This window comes from Nestor notabilis, unplaced genomic scaffold (genome assembly GCF_000696875.1).
Source record: "Nestor notabilis isolate BGI_N333 unplaced genomic scaffold, ASM69687v1 scaffold10921, whole genome shotgun sequence".
In the NCBI taxonomy this organism is placed as follows: domain Eukaryota; kingdom Metazoa; phylum Chordata; class Aves; order Psittaciformes; family Psittacidae; genus Nestor; species Nestor notabilis.
In genome coordinates this window covers 59,003-74,402 of record NW_009915152.1, presented here as the reverse complement: position 1 = coordinate 74,402, position 15,400 = coordinate 59,003, and the positions used below count along the sequence as shown (strand labels likewise).

At 39.9% G+C, this 15,400-nt stretch overlaps 1 protein-coding gene across 1 annotated transcript in view; it reads left to right on the top strand.

Moving 5' to 3' along the window:
* Positions 1–5,153: 5,153 nt before the first annotated feature.
* The window catches only part of LOC104413080 (microtubule-associated tumor suppressor 1 homolog), a gene marked incomplete at its 3' end in the record, with an annotated part of 57,765 nt that continues 47,518 nt past the window's right edge, over positions 5,154–15,400 (top strand). The window contains exons 1-3 of the mRNA XM_010023989.1: positions 5,154–7,205; positions 9,439–9,634; positions 15,176–15,181. Coding sequence (XP_010022291.1) covers positions 5,154–7,205; positions 9,439–9,634; positions 15,176–15,181 — 2,254 coding nt within the window. The remainder of the gene's footprint in view (positions 7,206–9,438; positions 9,635–15,175; positions 15,182–15,400) is intronic.

The window sequence follows — 15,400 nt, the reverse complement described above, 5'->3', positions numbered from 1 at the left end:
TGATTGTGTCGTGTTCCGGAACATGGTCAGGTAAACTGGTTGTAGTGTGATGCACATTGTTGGACATATGAAGTGCTTTAAATGATTTCTGACTTCAGTGACTGTGTTAATCCCAACTATGTAGTCCTGTTTTCTGTTGAAATATGGATGCTGATAATGCATTTTGTCTGGTATCAAAGCATATTCAGTTATTAGAGCTCTTTCAGACTGCCTTCCTGTATCTCTGGGCACACCCACCCTCCCCTTTCAGATTTATTCCCTAGCCACCCTCCTTTATACAGGCTGCACAAACAGAGCTGATGGGTTTGAGTAAACGCCATCTGATGGTGTGGGTGAAAGAACCGAGTGGGGTACCAGGAAAAGCATAAATTACTGTGTATGTTGTGACATAACACAACCTGACTTGCATTCTTGTAGTAACTTGTAAACTTGTAGCTTGGATTATCGATTGTAATTGATCTGGGTTTGATTCCTGTTTACTCAGTACTGAATGAGTCATTGTCCTGCCCTTTTTACAGCACATCCCCGGGTGCCCCTTGTAGATAGTGTGAATGACAAGATCTTGCTCTGAGCCTAGTTCTGCATGTTGTGGAGTACTTCTGGATTTGGGGCTGCTGGCAGCTGACCTCTTCTCCTTCTGGGAGAATCTGCTTGACAAGTTCCTGTCCCTTTTTTAACATGGTATTTCTGTTACCCCAAGCTCTTATATCTATTGAGGAAGAGGCAAGCTTACAGCTCTGATAATGAAGACTTCTTTTGCAATGTGTGAGCGCTTGAAACATGCAACTGAAATTTGGCAAGTTGAGCTTTACTGAACGCACAAAATGGCTGAACTCTTTCGTGCTGTACTACAGGGTGTTGTGGAGGCCAGGCATGCATAATGCTTGTTGATGTAAGACAAACTTAAAATGAGTTTGTTAGTACTATTGGAGAATTGCAAGTCATTATTTTCCAGAACAGGAATGTTCTCAGGAAGGGCAACAGATTTGTGCATCTGCTACTGGCCTCTCCTACGGAGATGCTAGCTGAGGTTAACTTTTCATTCAGCCTCCTATGGCAGATCTGAAGTCTAAAGAATTTCTTATCACCAGGAAACGTTCTCATAAGCCTGATGAACATATTAGTACCTGCAGAGTTACAGAATGTAATTTTTTGAGGACTGATGTTCATCTATGTTCCAGATTTTTATACACTATAGTTAACCCTTAGGAATAGCTCACTTTTTATGCAGGACACAGGACTCTAAATGTGGATGTAAAGCTGTATTTTTAGCTTATATTTAGTTTAGTTGCTCATGAAAGTATTGATTACTGAAGCGAAAATTTGTTTTAAAAATAGCTGAATGAGTTGTTTATTACTATACATGCTCTGGTTATGTCACAGTCCAGAGCACTGAGTGAGCAGGCTTCTATATGTACATGTACACATTTGTATATGCCACTGTAACACATTCCACATTCCTCTACTCAGGTCTCAAAATGACTTTTATTTTTCTTGGAGTTTCTTCAGCATCGACTGGATCAAGGTTTATTTAGCTGCTTTTGTTGTTTTTGTTGAAAATTCTGGCATTATCAGCTATGAAGGCTGTAAGCTAACATGTCATTCTTTAAATTCTTGGGATCTCAGTCTCACTAAGCCTTGGCATATTGAAGTTCCCTGTTTACTGTAGTGGGAAAGCTCTTGAAAGAGGCAAGACTGCTGGTTGGATCTAAGCTAATGCTGAATCAAAATGCAATCTTTAAGTTTTTGTTGCATGACTATGTGAGCAAGCTGTGTTATGGGCTAGTCTCTGGGCAAGTAGAAGCCAGTTTTAATCTGTCAAAACAACAGTGAAAGCAAAGTTTGCAAATATTTTTCAGCAGTTGATTCTGTGATTGACTTAAATCAATGGAAAATTATTTAGGCCAGGTTCTTGCCCTGCCTTCAGGGAAGACTTTTTTTGGAATAACTTTTGAATCTGCCTTAAGTTTCCTAATGGAAGTACCCTCATATTCGAGGGTACTGAAATTGTTCGTGCTTCTCTAGGGACTGAATAATAGCAGGTAGGAAAAGGATCTAGACCAGCCTTAAGGAACCAGGAGATTTAAGGTAATAAAGCTGTTTCATCCTGGGGGAGGAGGAGGTGCTGTCTGATCTTGGTAGTTTGTTGCTTCCTTGTTTCATGATCTTTTTATCCTTAGTCCGAAGCAGATGTTTGGAGTCCCATGTGAAGACAAGGTTGTGGGCCAGAAGCTACTCTGTTTGGCCCATTGTGAGCATGCACATTCCTGCAGTTCTAGAACTGTCTTGAGTGCTGCTTTTGTACTCAAAACTGTTTGCAGGCCCTGCAGCCTCTCTGGAAGGCTTTATACTTTTCACTGATATGAGACAGGATTTATTTTGAATGCTGTGTTTCCAGCTGAAGAAAATAAGGTTTAAGGAAAAATGTCAGCTTTTCAAAGGATGCATTCTTCCTTCTAGTAACTTACCTTTCGCCTTTTAGCGTGCTGGATTTATTTTACACTTTCCAAAGTATTTGTTCATAAGAGTTTGTTTTCTTTCCCCTGCTGTGGTTTTCAGAATGGTTTATATGGTTTCTGTGAGGACTTAAATTGCTTTGTTAGACAACAAATCAAGAGTTACTTCTTAAAAGTAAAGTTCTTCCCAAAGCAGTCACTGATTCCTGCACGCAAATATGGTCAGGGAATTATTCTTCAGTGTGTCTCATCAACATCAAGATAGCAGAAAACTTTTTTTTTTTTGGTGATTTTTTTTGTTGTTTGTTTGTTCGGTTTGGTTTGGTGTTCTTTTGTTTTTGTGGTTTGTTTTTTTTTTTTTTTTTTTTTTTTTTTAATTGTTTCCTCCTTTGATCTTGTAGCTTCCTTGGCCTCTCTCAGGGTTCTGCAACCAATGTTGTCACCCTGGTTGAGAAGGTTGATAGTGCAGATTAAATATTCTGGTTTTGTCAGCTCTGGCTTTTTAGTCTTCAGGGACTCTGATACTCACTGTGGTTAACTTGCAGTCAAATCATTTCAGACTTTAGCATGCATATTAGAGTGCATTATTCTGTCTGCCCTGTGTACTTAATCCTAAAGTCCATGTCCTGCTGCTTTCTTCCTACCAAATTTCAAATGCATCATTATATCAGTATCCTTATTTGAGGATGTCACACTCTGGTGTCTGCATTCTAGTTAAACACCAGTGACCTGTTTGTTTTTGATGGCAAGTGTCCTCCTTCTTCCTGTGTTTTGTTTGGACAAGTATTGAACACAACCACATATCTGGAGTGATGGATTCAGTTTTACAGTTTCCCTGTTATTTGATTGGGAACCTGGCCTTTGTCAATGAACGTACCTTCAGCCTGATTCCCTTTTTGGATCCAGTGAGCTCTGTCCCTCCCATTTAGACTTTCTTGCTCTCAAAGTGACCCTTCTTCCTGCCAGATGAGAAGTTCTTTTTAACTCTGGTCTCATTTGTGGTACTAGGAGCCTTTCATGGGGAGTTGTTCTATGGGGGTCATCCAGCTGTCTTGGACAGTTTGGATCTTCTCTCTCATTCATGTCCTTGTGGTTTTGGTACCTGGGTACAGTTTTTGTGCCTGTTAGGAACTTCTCCTTGTATGTTGCAGGGGTTCTTTGTTTTGTTGTTTGGTTGGGTTTTTTTGAGGGGGGTGTTGTGCTATTGTTATCTCCATGCCCCTTCCTGCTTATGTAGGGGTTTGGGTGTGGATATGTGGCTCTGCCTTGCTGGAGAGGACACTGCAATTAGTTCCCCACATGGCTAATCTTCTGTCATCTTTATAGAAGACGGAGGCTGTTGCTCTGTAGGGAATTGTCCTCCAGTGGCTCTAAAAGATCCAATGTGCATTAACCTGTTGGGTGTCCCAGTGGCACAGGGGTACTGTACTGGTGTAACCCCAGAGCTGATTATGAACCTCCCTGTCTTTTACTTGTTTCAGCCCAGATGTCTTAAGATGACTCTGTAAAGAATTTGGGATGCCTCTGCTTTGCATTACTTTCTCAAAAGGCAAGAAAAAGGCCTTCAGTGCAGAGAAAAACTGCTGTCTGGTGTTGTGACTGTACTTCGCTATGTGCATCAAGTCATGAGTACTGAAATTTTTCTTCGCTAGGATTCTTAGTGTTGCTCCTATGTTTTTGTTCTGGTGTCTGTTCTAGACCTGAGCTTGTTTAACTATTATTGCAAGTTAGATCTCTCCATTTCCTGTCTCCATGCAAACTTCTACATAAAAACAGTGTCAGATGGAAGATGCACCTAATGCTGTGTCCTGTCTCCAGCAGTAACCAGGTCTAAATGCTGAGTGAAGAGTGTAATAAGCGAATGAGTGTGTGATGATTCTTCTCTGTTGTTCTCCAAACTGCTTGCAGCTTGTGGCTGAGAGCTTCTTGAGTCAGTTTGGTAGTCAAGTGGACAGATTGTTCTTACATGGCTTTTACCTGCTTGTGTTTCGGTCTGCGTAAGCTTTTGGCTTCCAGGCACCGTGCAGTAAGAAGCTTCGTAGCTTGACTGTATACTGTGTGAGGAACCATACCCTTTTGTTGGGTACCTGCTATTGGAGGAGAGAAAATTAGTGGTTCATTCTATTATGTAGTTTCTCAAATAACTTTTTTCCTATTGAAGAGCTAAGTCTTCTGGGTAGTTCCTTTGGTTGTGTGGAAGCCAAGCAAGCCAAGTAGCTGAGAATGCAACCCTAAAGTGACATTTAGTTGCAACTGACCAGAGGGTTCAAAAGTTGCTTGGCAGTCAGGGAAGCAGAAATGACTTGAGAAAGTTAGTATGCATGGACAGCATTGTTGTAAAAGCCTAATTTGCTTAAGGAGGTTGGTCAAAATGGCTGCACTTGATTCAAAAACTAGTAGCCTAAGAATGCTTACTATATTAAAATCTTGGTTTGGCTAATAGTTTTTACTTTTTTTTTTTTTAATTCCAGAATTTTTGAATCCTCTTGGGAAACATGGAAATAAAGATCTACTTTTTAAATATCTTTCAGGACACTTGACACGTTCCAGAGGAAAGCTGTTTCTTGGGGTGGTTTTTTTTTTTTTTGTTGTTGTTGGTTTTTTTTTTTTTTTTTTCTTCAAAGTTCAGAAGAATCTGTATTCTCTGGGATTTTAAGGAAGTATAAAATGAAAACAGTTTGAAGTTTATCCTTCAAAATGAATGTTGAAAAGTCAGATGACAAAGCAGAGAATGGCTTGAAGTCTTCCTTACTTATAAGGGATGAAAATGGAAATAACTACACATGTGACAGAGCTGCACCTTCATCAAAGAGTTGTGAGACAGACAGGATTTCAACTGACCAAAATACAGTGACTGAGCATGAAGATGATACAGTCATTCTTGAAAGTAAGAGTGACTTCAAAAGTGTTCTTCTGAAACAGCAGGGTATTGAAACACTTCATCTGCAGAAGACACCTGGTAAATACAACTGTACAGGAGCTCTGTTGAGAGATGCAGATGCTGCATGCACGTCTTCCATGGCTGAACAGACTTGTGAGCATCCTTTGAACTGTGACATGGAAGAAGCAACAAACTTGCTGAAAGGTAATGTTGCTGTGGCAAAAATGCAAAATCAGAGTATCAAACAATCAGTGCCTTACAGTCAGTCTGACTCTAAGTGTGTATTACTTCCTTCTGCTTCAGAACAGAACACGCAGTCCCTGATAAATGACAGGGTATGCTGCCACCTGAGCATGTTGGATGTTGCTAATGTTATAGGTGAAACTCCGGGAACTGATCAAAATGATGACATGTACCCGAGAGAAACACTAATCTCTTCTGAAGTATGTATGAGAGAGAAACCTGATAGAACCAGCTCAGAAGGAACACCTAATTTCTCCTCTACAATAGTGGCTTCAGAAAGCCCAGACACCTGTTCAGAACCTGAAGTTTATTGTCCTTCCCCTGCAGGCGTCAAGCACTATCTAAATAACACTGACAAGCCTGATAAGGAATCACAGGAAACAGAAGCAGAGTCTGTAAAACTAGCTGCTAGATGTATTGATCCTTACAGGCAAGATGCATTATCACCATGTGTTAATATTAACGAAGATGACCAAGCCATGTCCTCGCACGATATGCCTGACCACGGTGAAACTGGGAATTCCAGTGCTGAAACATGCATGGATAGTCTTGTAAATAACGTTCCCCTTCTCCCACTACATAAAATGGATGAAGAACAAGTATCAAAGAAAACCAGTGAACTCTTATCCAAAGAACAAGGTACCTCTGGAAATGCTGCTCTTCAGGGTACGTGCAACACCTCTTTTGTATCTTGCAGTGTACCAAAATTAAAGAGGGCTGTTAGACCTGATCTGAAATGTGAAGCAACTTTTGTAGTCTTCAGTCCTATGGCTGATGAAAGCGATCCAGCTCTATGTACTTCAACCCCTAAAGAACTATCAAAAAATACAACTTTTTCTGTTCCAGCTTTGATGGAACTTGGAGACAAGTCTCCCAAACTGAGACCAAATGAGGCATTTGTAGGAAGGCATAATAGGCAGCCTTTGCGTAAAGCTAGTTCAGGTCAAACTGCGGGAAAAACAGTGGGCAGGTCTCCTGTTGTGTCAACAATAACCAAAGCAAAGAAATCTGAGATTGTTAGTTTTCCCAGACCTAATTTCAAAAACGTTAAGCCAAAGGTTATGTCCAGACCTTCGCTACAGACAAGAGACAGTGCAGCCTTAAAACAGTCTCCCCAGTCCCCTCAACTATCAGCTGTCTCCTCTCCCTCACTGGTTGCTTCCCCAAGGCAATTGTCCCCCTCTATAAAAGTGCTGAAAAAGAAAATAGATCTAGCTAAAGATAGTACAGTGGAATTGCCTGTGAATAAGCCCCATAAGCTACATCTTAACAAACACCTCTTCACTAGCGAAGTCGTACATGCCACAACACATCCCAGAAACGCTTCCCACAAGCCTTCAAAGACACCTCTGTTAAAACAGAATCCGGAAGACACCGGCAAAGCAACCTCTACCCATTCGGCATGCTCCTCTGTTTCTGCTGCGCTTCCAGCGTGTGTAGAGAACTCAAAAGAAATGGTGAATGATAAAATGGAAAGTTCAAACTCCTTAATGCAGCCTTGTGCTCAGAACACCTACCTGACCAAAGGAGAAAGAGAGCAAAGCAGCAACGTGGGAATTCTTCTGGAAGCAGCCTTGTTAAAAGATGTGGCTAATGAAACATTTGACCTGCACGCTGTTCCTTTGGTAAGCTATTTTTCTTTACATAATTATATGTTTTTCACACTTGGTAAAAGGGAATTCTGCATTGCATAGTGCTGAGTGGAAATTGGGAACGGGTTTTGTGTCCACAGTTGTAACTGTAGTGTTGATTTCTGAGGTGAAGGCTCTCCCTAATAAAGTAAATGAAGAAATGTGGTTTTTACAAACTGGTTGCACTCAAGTGCAAATTAGTGTCTTCAGCCTTCATCTTATTCCACGGTATAAATGGTTTTTGTGCTAAAGTCTTTTTAAGACACTGCAGTTGTTAAGATTTCTAATAAAAGCAAAAAAGGCATAATTTAGTCAAACTGGTAAAATTGCATAGCAGAACTTGGTAAAGTTTTTTGAAATATGCCTTTTAATATGCACGTTCATCAAGGTGATTCTAGTGGTGCTGTAACTTTAAATAGATGTTAAAGATAAATTGCTGTTTTCAGTATTCTGTTTCAAAACATGCTTTAGAACTAAATTACACTTTTTAAATATACTTGGAGAAATGTTGTGCATATATTAACAATAATACGAAGTCACATAAAACCTGAAGACCAACGAGTTGGTCAAGCGTTTTATTTGTAACATCTTAATTTAACTGTCTGCTCTGAATAATTTGGGAGGTTGTTTATTTAAAGGAGAACTAGGACTCATTAGAATAGTTAAGAGTTGTCAGGAAATATTTCCCATGCAGAGGGCATATACCTGGTTTTGGGCAGTCAGCCAGCTGGAAGGTGCAAACTTCCTGGCCGGGAGGTATACGTGTGCTGGTTGGTTGGGAAATATTTTGGGATGAGTCAGCTGCCCATCAGAAGAAACGTGCTGCTTCCAAATACTCTGAAAGAAGCTTAAAAGAAAAGAAACTGTGGGAAAGAAGCAAAGAGCTTCAGGATCGCACTGACTGAGATCTCATGAGGCATGGTGGGGACACAGGGTTGAGTCCTGGTGCGGTATGGAGTCCCTCCTGTTGTTTGCTTGTGGATTCAACAGCTTGTATTAAATTAGCTGTTACTGGTAAAACAGGAGTTGTCTGAATTTTTGTCAGGCTTTACTGATTTGCCAGAAAAACTTCAGTAAAGCTCGGTATATGGAGGAAGCTACTTCAAGTAAAACAGAAGCAGGTATCCATTTTTGAAACATTACAGAAGAAATTAATAAATAGTATTTGAACTTGAAAACATAAATGAACATGGAAGCAAGAATGGCCTGTTTTAATTCTAAAATTTTTCAGAGCTTGGATTCTGCTTCACTCCTTCCTTCTCGTGCCGAGGGTTGGAAAGAATGCTTTTTAATTCATTCCGTTGCCAAGATGGAAACCTTTGTAATATTAATTGTTCTTTTGGTACCTGGAAAAATCAATAGACCGAATTCTTTAAGATGTGCAGTAGACCAATCAGCTGGACTAAACTTAATAAATGGTCTTCTGAAAGGTACAGATTAACTTCTGAAAAAGAAGTTGAGGATTGGAGTCAGAAGTGGAAAGTTCATTCATATAACCAAATTGCTGCATATCAGCTTGAGTCACAAAAAAGCGTATGAACAGCTGTACATTTTTATAAGTTTACCAACATAGGCTTAACTTTACGGCATGAGTGGTCATGAATTACTGCCTATATAAAATGGAGCAAGAATTCTGTATGAAATGTAGAGGAGTGCTACATGTAAAGAGGTTATTTTAAACCTGCCCTGGCTCCACTCCTGTATTTGTTCTATCTATGGCACCTGAATGTGAAAGTTTTTAACCTGTTTTTGTGTTGTAACATAAGACCGAGACTAAGAAACCTGTTGTAAAGGCTGTGACATTTCAGGTAGTACAGGACAACTATCTTGTCAGCTCATTAACTTGCATAGTTGCTTGGTAAAGAATTCATCTTGAGATTGGGTGCAGTCATGTAATTGAATGGCTTAATTGGAGCATGGGAAGGAAGAAATTCTGATGTAAAATAGCCTCTGTAACCTCTTTAGTGTGTTTGTCATTAGCAGTGATTAGCTTCAAACTAATAGTTTCGTGTTGCTGAAGGCCACTCAGGAGATGATATTTGAGGTTCTGAACTGTGGATGTGGACGATGTGACAGCAAACAGCTAAGCATATCCCCTACCTGCGCCGTCAGTATTTCCTTACAGATGCTGGAAAGGGAGATCTTCAGCTTCTCACAGTGGTGGTGTGTGGGTTTTTTGTTGTTGTGTTTTTTGGTTTTAGGTTTTCATTTGTTTTTTAAAAAACAGATACCTTCTGTGAAGGATGGGACAACACAAGGGAAAAGCATACTGAAGAAAGGTCCAGTCACACTACGGAGTGCATCAGGTCCCAAGGTTAAAATGGTGCCATCTGTGTTGCCCTTGAAGAGAGGATGTGAAAACAAAACTGTCAGCGCAGTTAAAACACCTTCTCACAGAGGAGCTGTTCAGTCATCAAGCTCTGGTAAGAGAATTTTTCACTGGAATATTAACGCTTAACCAGTTTCTTAGGATATCATATTAAGTGCTCTTTTAGAATGCTGCAGAGCTGTATTTTTGGTGCTATTCTGTCTAAATTGCAAATTGCTAGTACAGGGGGTGAAAATAGACTGGAGACACCTCATCAGTGTAAAATCTCATCTTTTGTTTAGGAGGGTGTGGTAGTAATAAAAGAAACAGTATTTAAATATTATTTATAGTTTGGTTATATAACAGAACTTTGCAGAATTACAACTAGAATTATTTGAAAGATATAGAACTGAACAGGAGAAAATACAGGGCTTGGGTACCATGCATTTACGATGAGCAACTGTATGCAATCCCAGTGGGAATGAGCCCTTATTTCAGGATGTAACATATTTTGTTCAGTCTAATTTTAGTACAGCTCTATGTCCTCCCATTTCTAGAAACTATAATTGAAAGAGAGACTAGTGCTTGAGCTGCTAATTAAGCTCACACTGATTAATACCAAGGGTGGGAGGGATCTTGTATGTAGTCTGTAGGCTGCTGTTTAAATCTGGTAACTGGAAAATACCTTTTGTAACTGCATTGTAGAAAGTCAGAAATTTTCTTCTAGGTTATGTGCCTTTTTTAACCCAGTGTGGCAATATTGCTTATGGCAAAGGTAGCCTGGCTATAAACGACTGCATTACAATACACTGTAATTTGGAAAGTGTGCACACCCAGCTATACCCAGTAAAACCTGTTTGTTTTTTTTTTTTTTAACCTGCTCAATCTAAGATTATAAAACAGTCCAGACTACTCCTCCTAATTATGCACAGGTGGTGAAGCATGATAAAATCTGTATCAGTAGTCCTCCATGGCATGAGTCCCTCCAAGAAAGTGGATATAGGCTATTCACTGAATTGAGCCTTGCTAATGTGAGCAACTTGCTCGGTGAACTAGGTACCTGCCTGTAAGCCACCAATTTCTTGGAAGACTCGTCACCTCTCTAAATACCAGTTTAGAGTTTTCCTATCTGTAATTATAGCCTTAGAAGAATTGAGACGGATATAGATTCAGATTTATATTTGTTCCTTAGCTTATTAGTCCAGAGTAGACTTATGATACTATCACTAGAAATAAATGTAAGCATGGCTGGGTTATAGGAATAACTTCTTCCTTTGTAAAAACAAACCAACTAACCAACCAACCAAAAACCAGATGCACTTTCAGAAGAAGTAGAAGGCATTTGCTGTTGAAAAGCAAAACCTTTACTCCCCAAATTACTTTAGCTAAACCTGTCCCTCTTTAACTTATTTTATGTTGAAATTACAGTAGTCAGTAGAATACCTTCCAAATTTTTCCTATTGGAAAAAGGCTACTTAAGGTAAAAGCATGAAGCTGCACCTCAACATGTCAAATTTGTGGTACAATCTATGAGACCGGAATTCTAATGCTGCACGAGACTAATTTTTATCCTCCTTGCCCTCTCCCCAGCCCCACTGCCAATGTGCAATGTTCCTAGCACATCCTACCCTCCATTTTGCTTATGCAGTGTTTTGGTGCTGCAGAGTAGGATTTGATGAATTAAACTGTGTCAGGTTACGTTCACATCCCTTGCTAAGGGAATTCTTAAACATGGTTCCTTGCTCCCTGGTAAACATAGTACTGGCACAAATGAGAAGATGGGAGTGCAGGGTGGGAGAAGCAAGGATGGGGAAAGGAAGGAGTTACTTGGTATTGCTGCCAAAGCCCTGCTGTATTATGTGCCCACACCTTTTAGGTAAAACCCTGTCTATTGCTGCCTACCCCATCCGTTTCTGAAGATTCTTGAAGTAGAACTATACATATGCTGACTGTGGCCAAGCAGTAGCTTGTAAACCAAACCCAGTTGCCCGTTTTAGCTGCAGCCTTCCTGTAGGGAATAATTCCTTCTTCCAGTTAAGTGATTTGAAAACTTTGGCGTTAAACTCGTCTGTTGGTGTAATTCCAGCAGCCAAGAAAAAAACTCGGTAGCTGCCCAGTTGTTTGCTGTCAGGATTTCTTTAGTCTACAGAGAGACTAGCTAAATCCAGGATGGAAAGGACTTCTCAAGGTCACCTAGTCCAGCCCGTCCCTGCCTGTAACTGGGTCAGTACTGAATTCAGACTAGGTTGCTTAGGCATTTGTCAGTCTGAGTCTTAAAAATGTCCAAATCCTAACGACCTCGTTGCTTCTTGAGGTGCTAACATATTTGTAGCTAATTCTTAACCAGTTGCTGGCTGTATTTGGATTGCTAGAGAGGAAGAAAAATCAGTGTAGTGAGTCCATTAAATGCTCTGATTGTATAGCTCTGTGTCATGTCTCACATGTGTATGCTGAGGGAGAGAAGCAGTCCGTCTGTCCAAAATGTATTAGTATAGGTATTATTCCCAGCATAATCACGAGCTTGTGAGCAGTAGATTGTGTCATGTACTATCATTTCAAGGGGGAAGTGTGAACTCCCCTACAACCAAGAAATAAAAGAAAAAGTGCCCTGTATGAAACACTAATTGTAAAATCCTTGCAACTTTGCCGGACTTGAGATTTTGGTAACATGTTTTTCACTTGTAGATGTAAACCTTAAAGATTTTCAGTGGTAATGCACTAACCAATAGGAAGCATATCTTCTAAGGAAATTCCCTGATTCTCTTCTGAACAAAGACAGCAGGAGGAGAGGAAAACTCATATGTCAAGTGTTACGTTTTCTTGAGGTTCTTTGCAGAGCACATTAAGCTAGAAATAACTTTTTATTTATTTCAAAATGGTTGCTGACTGCTTTTTGCCAGCATTGGTGTATCTTGGCTGGAACTTGGAGTTTTTTGCTGAATTAGAGAGACATTCTCTAAAGGGTGAGCCTGGCTTGATTCAGTGTACTGAAGTGGTTTGAAATGGCAAAGTCTAGAAATGGGTTCACATTTGTAAGATGTATCAAAATTCTCTCTGTAACTATTTTTCCATAACGCATGGACTTCTGTCATACTGGATGGCAAGCAGTGCCTTTTGCTGTTAGTTTTCTATTGGTGAAAACGTTTATTAGAATTCAAGACACATAATAAGGTGTTTGAGTTACCTGGTTTTTACTGGAAGGCGTGTGTAATTTTAGAGCTCTGGTTTAGGACTTTGAACCAGTCCTGAAATGAAAGCAACTATTGGTTTTGTTCCCAGCAAACACATACAGCCTTCTAATTGGATGTACATAACCACTGTGGAGGAGTAATACCCTGATAATAGTTGTGGTATTATGGTTTGAAAAGAGTGATGTCCTTCACTTGAAGTGGAAGGGGACTGGAGAAGCAAAGGAGCTTTGGTGGTCACATGGAACATCACTCTTAAGTTCTGCTGTCGGCCTGCCCTACCAACCGCATGTTACCACCCATGCAGCTGGGCTCAAGCACCATGACAGTTTCAGCCACAGGAAATTGTTTGATTTGTGTTTGAACAGCATAAAATAGGGATATAAATTATTTACTTTAGATCTAAAATGTGAATGCTCACCACTGCTGTTTTTAATCCTATTGCTGATTACAACCTGCCTGTAAGTATGTAAAGGAAAGGAGCTTTACCAGCAAGTAAGATTTCTGATACACTATAACTTCACCTACGCTTCTGCCTTAAATTTATCCCATTGCTTTAAATTACTTCCCACTGTATGAAACTTCACATTGTTACTTAATCTTAGCTATGAGAGCTCTGTCAAGCCTAATGTGTAAGTGAAACCGTTTGGGAATATGAACACATCAAAAATACTATTCCTCTATTTACTCTTAAAGACTTCCAGAAATTAATGGAAGCCATGTAAATCATCGTTGTAACCAAAATGTCTTTCACTGTCTGACAATTACTTCTGACATTTCGGGTACCATTTTGTCTCTGACTTAAGTCACTGATACCCACTTAGCAGAGTTATGGCCCTGTGCTTTCCTTATTTTTTCCATGTGTCTGTTCCACCTCTTTCTCTTGCTAGTATTTTCATAGAATTTAATTAGAGTAATGAAAGCTTGGGTAGAGAGAAGCTTGATTTCTGTTCTGTGTTTCCTTGAAGATTTTAGACAACTGAGACCTTATGAAAAGTTGATGATACTGAAGGACTTTTCCCAGTGTTTTGCAACTAACTGAATCACAAGAAAAAGAATTCCCCATATGCTGTAGGAAATACGTTTTAAGTTGGGTTAGACCACAGCGGGGTTAGTGATACTTTGAAATACTGATTTGCTTGTTAGTTCATAATTGCAAAATTCCTTTGGTTGAATTTTGGCTTGATGTTACTCTTAAATGTGTAATTCAGAGAAGCTTCCAAAGTTAAAACTAGAACAAGCCGTGACAGATTAAGACTGTGTTCATTATTCAGTGTTGTTGCTGTTTATTGCACAAAGGCATGCTTCTCATACAGAAAATTGAAACCAGATGGTTTCAGTGGGTTTTCATACAGCTGGAAATGTATATAAACTTAGTGATTCAGGACTGTTTGGTATAGCCTTTTGCAATACTAGTGAAGCAGAACCAAAACAATTCAGTTCCAGTAATCATTCCCACAATCCTTGAGTCTCTGTTCTGACACTGAACCAGGAGCTAAACCAAACATGGTTACTGCAAATCACTTTTCACCTTGTATTATTCTGCTATCTACCATGTGACTCTTTAAAGTTGGATTGACATACTGCCAAGAGGAAGCAAAATATTTTAAAAGGCAAACATAACTTCCACGTTCTCTGGCCTGAAACAGAACTTTTCTCAAAATGCTGGAGTGTGGAGTTACTTATAAGGCTATCCATAGACTTTCTCATGAACAAATCTGAGATGCACCAGGGTCTACAAATAAGGCTTAAAATTTAGTTTCAACCAGTCTTTTTATGCGTTTCCCACCACCACCACCACCATTTTTTTTCCTTTTGCAGAACAGCTGGTTTGTTTTACAGATCCTAAAAGCAGGTTTCTCAGGCTTATTTATCCAGGATCACTATTTATCCTTTTATTATTTGTCCAGATTATATGGTTCCCTTTTCATTTTCTGTACTGCATATGTAGGGGTTCATTACAGTAATTAAAGCCTGTGTTAAAAGTGAGCTTAAAATTCCCATATTCCACTTCAGAGGTGCAGGAAGGAGGAAACCAATACATGGGTCTCCATGGAGCATAAGGTCTGTAGTCTATCGTATGACATAAAGCTTGTCTATCATCCCTGTTTGGTCATCTTCACCCAGATCGCTCCACTGCACAGTGACTATATATCTCATAACCAGTTCTTTTCTATTCTCTTCTAATTTGCAGTATGAGGTGGGGGAAAACTTACCCTGTGTGTCTGAAAGCACTTTTCTCCGGCTGATCAGTTTGTAAGAGTTCAGAAAATGATGTAAATTGTGAGGGGTTAGGACCCTTGCAGGTCATCCTTTCTCTAATTGCTTGAGTTGGATTTCCCTGGTGATGTTTCCACTCTATTTTGCCAGCTCTTCCTGACCGTCCTCAACAGGAATGGTTTGCCGGAAGCTGCCTGGAGCTGTGTACATCCTTATGCCAAGTATTGACCTCTAAGCCTCTGCCCGAGGTGTGGGTGATCCAGGTACAAAATGGTCAATTTGCAATTTGAAGCCAGAGGTCTGGAGGAAGGGGAATAAGGGGAGTGGTGGAAACATTTGAAGATGAACTTACATGACCTTCATTCTGAAGTCTGTGGTATTTCCAGTAATCTGTTGACTTCCAGCTTGCAGAATCATAGAATGGTTTGGGTTGGAAGGGACTTTAAAGATCATCTAGTTCCACCCCCCTGCCG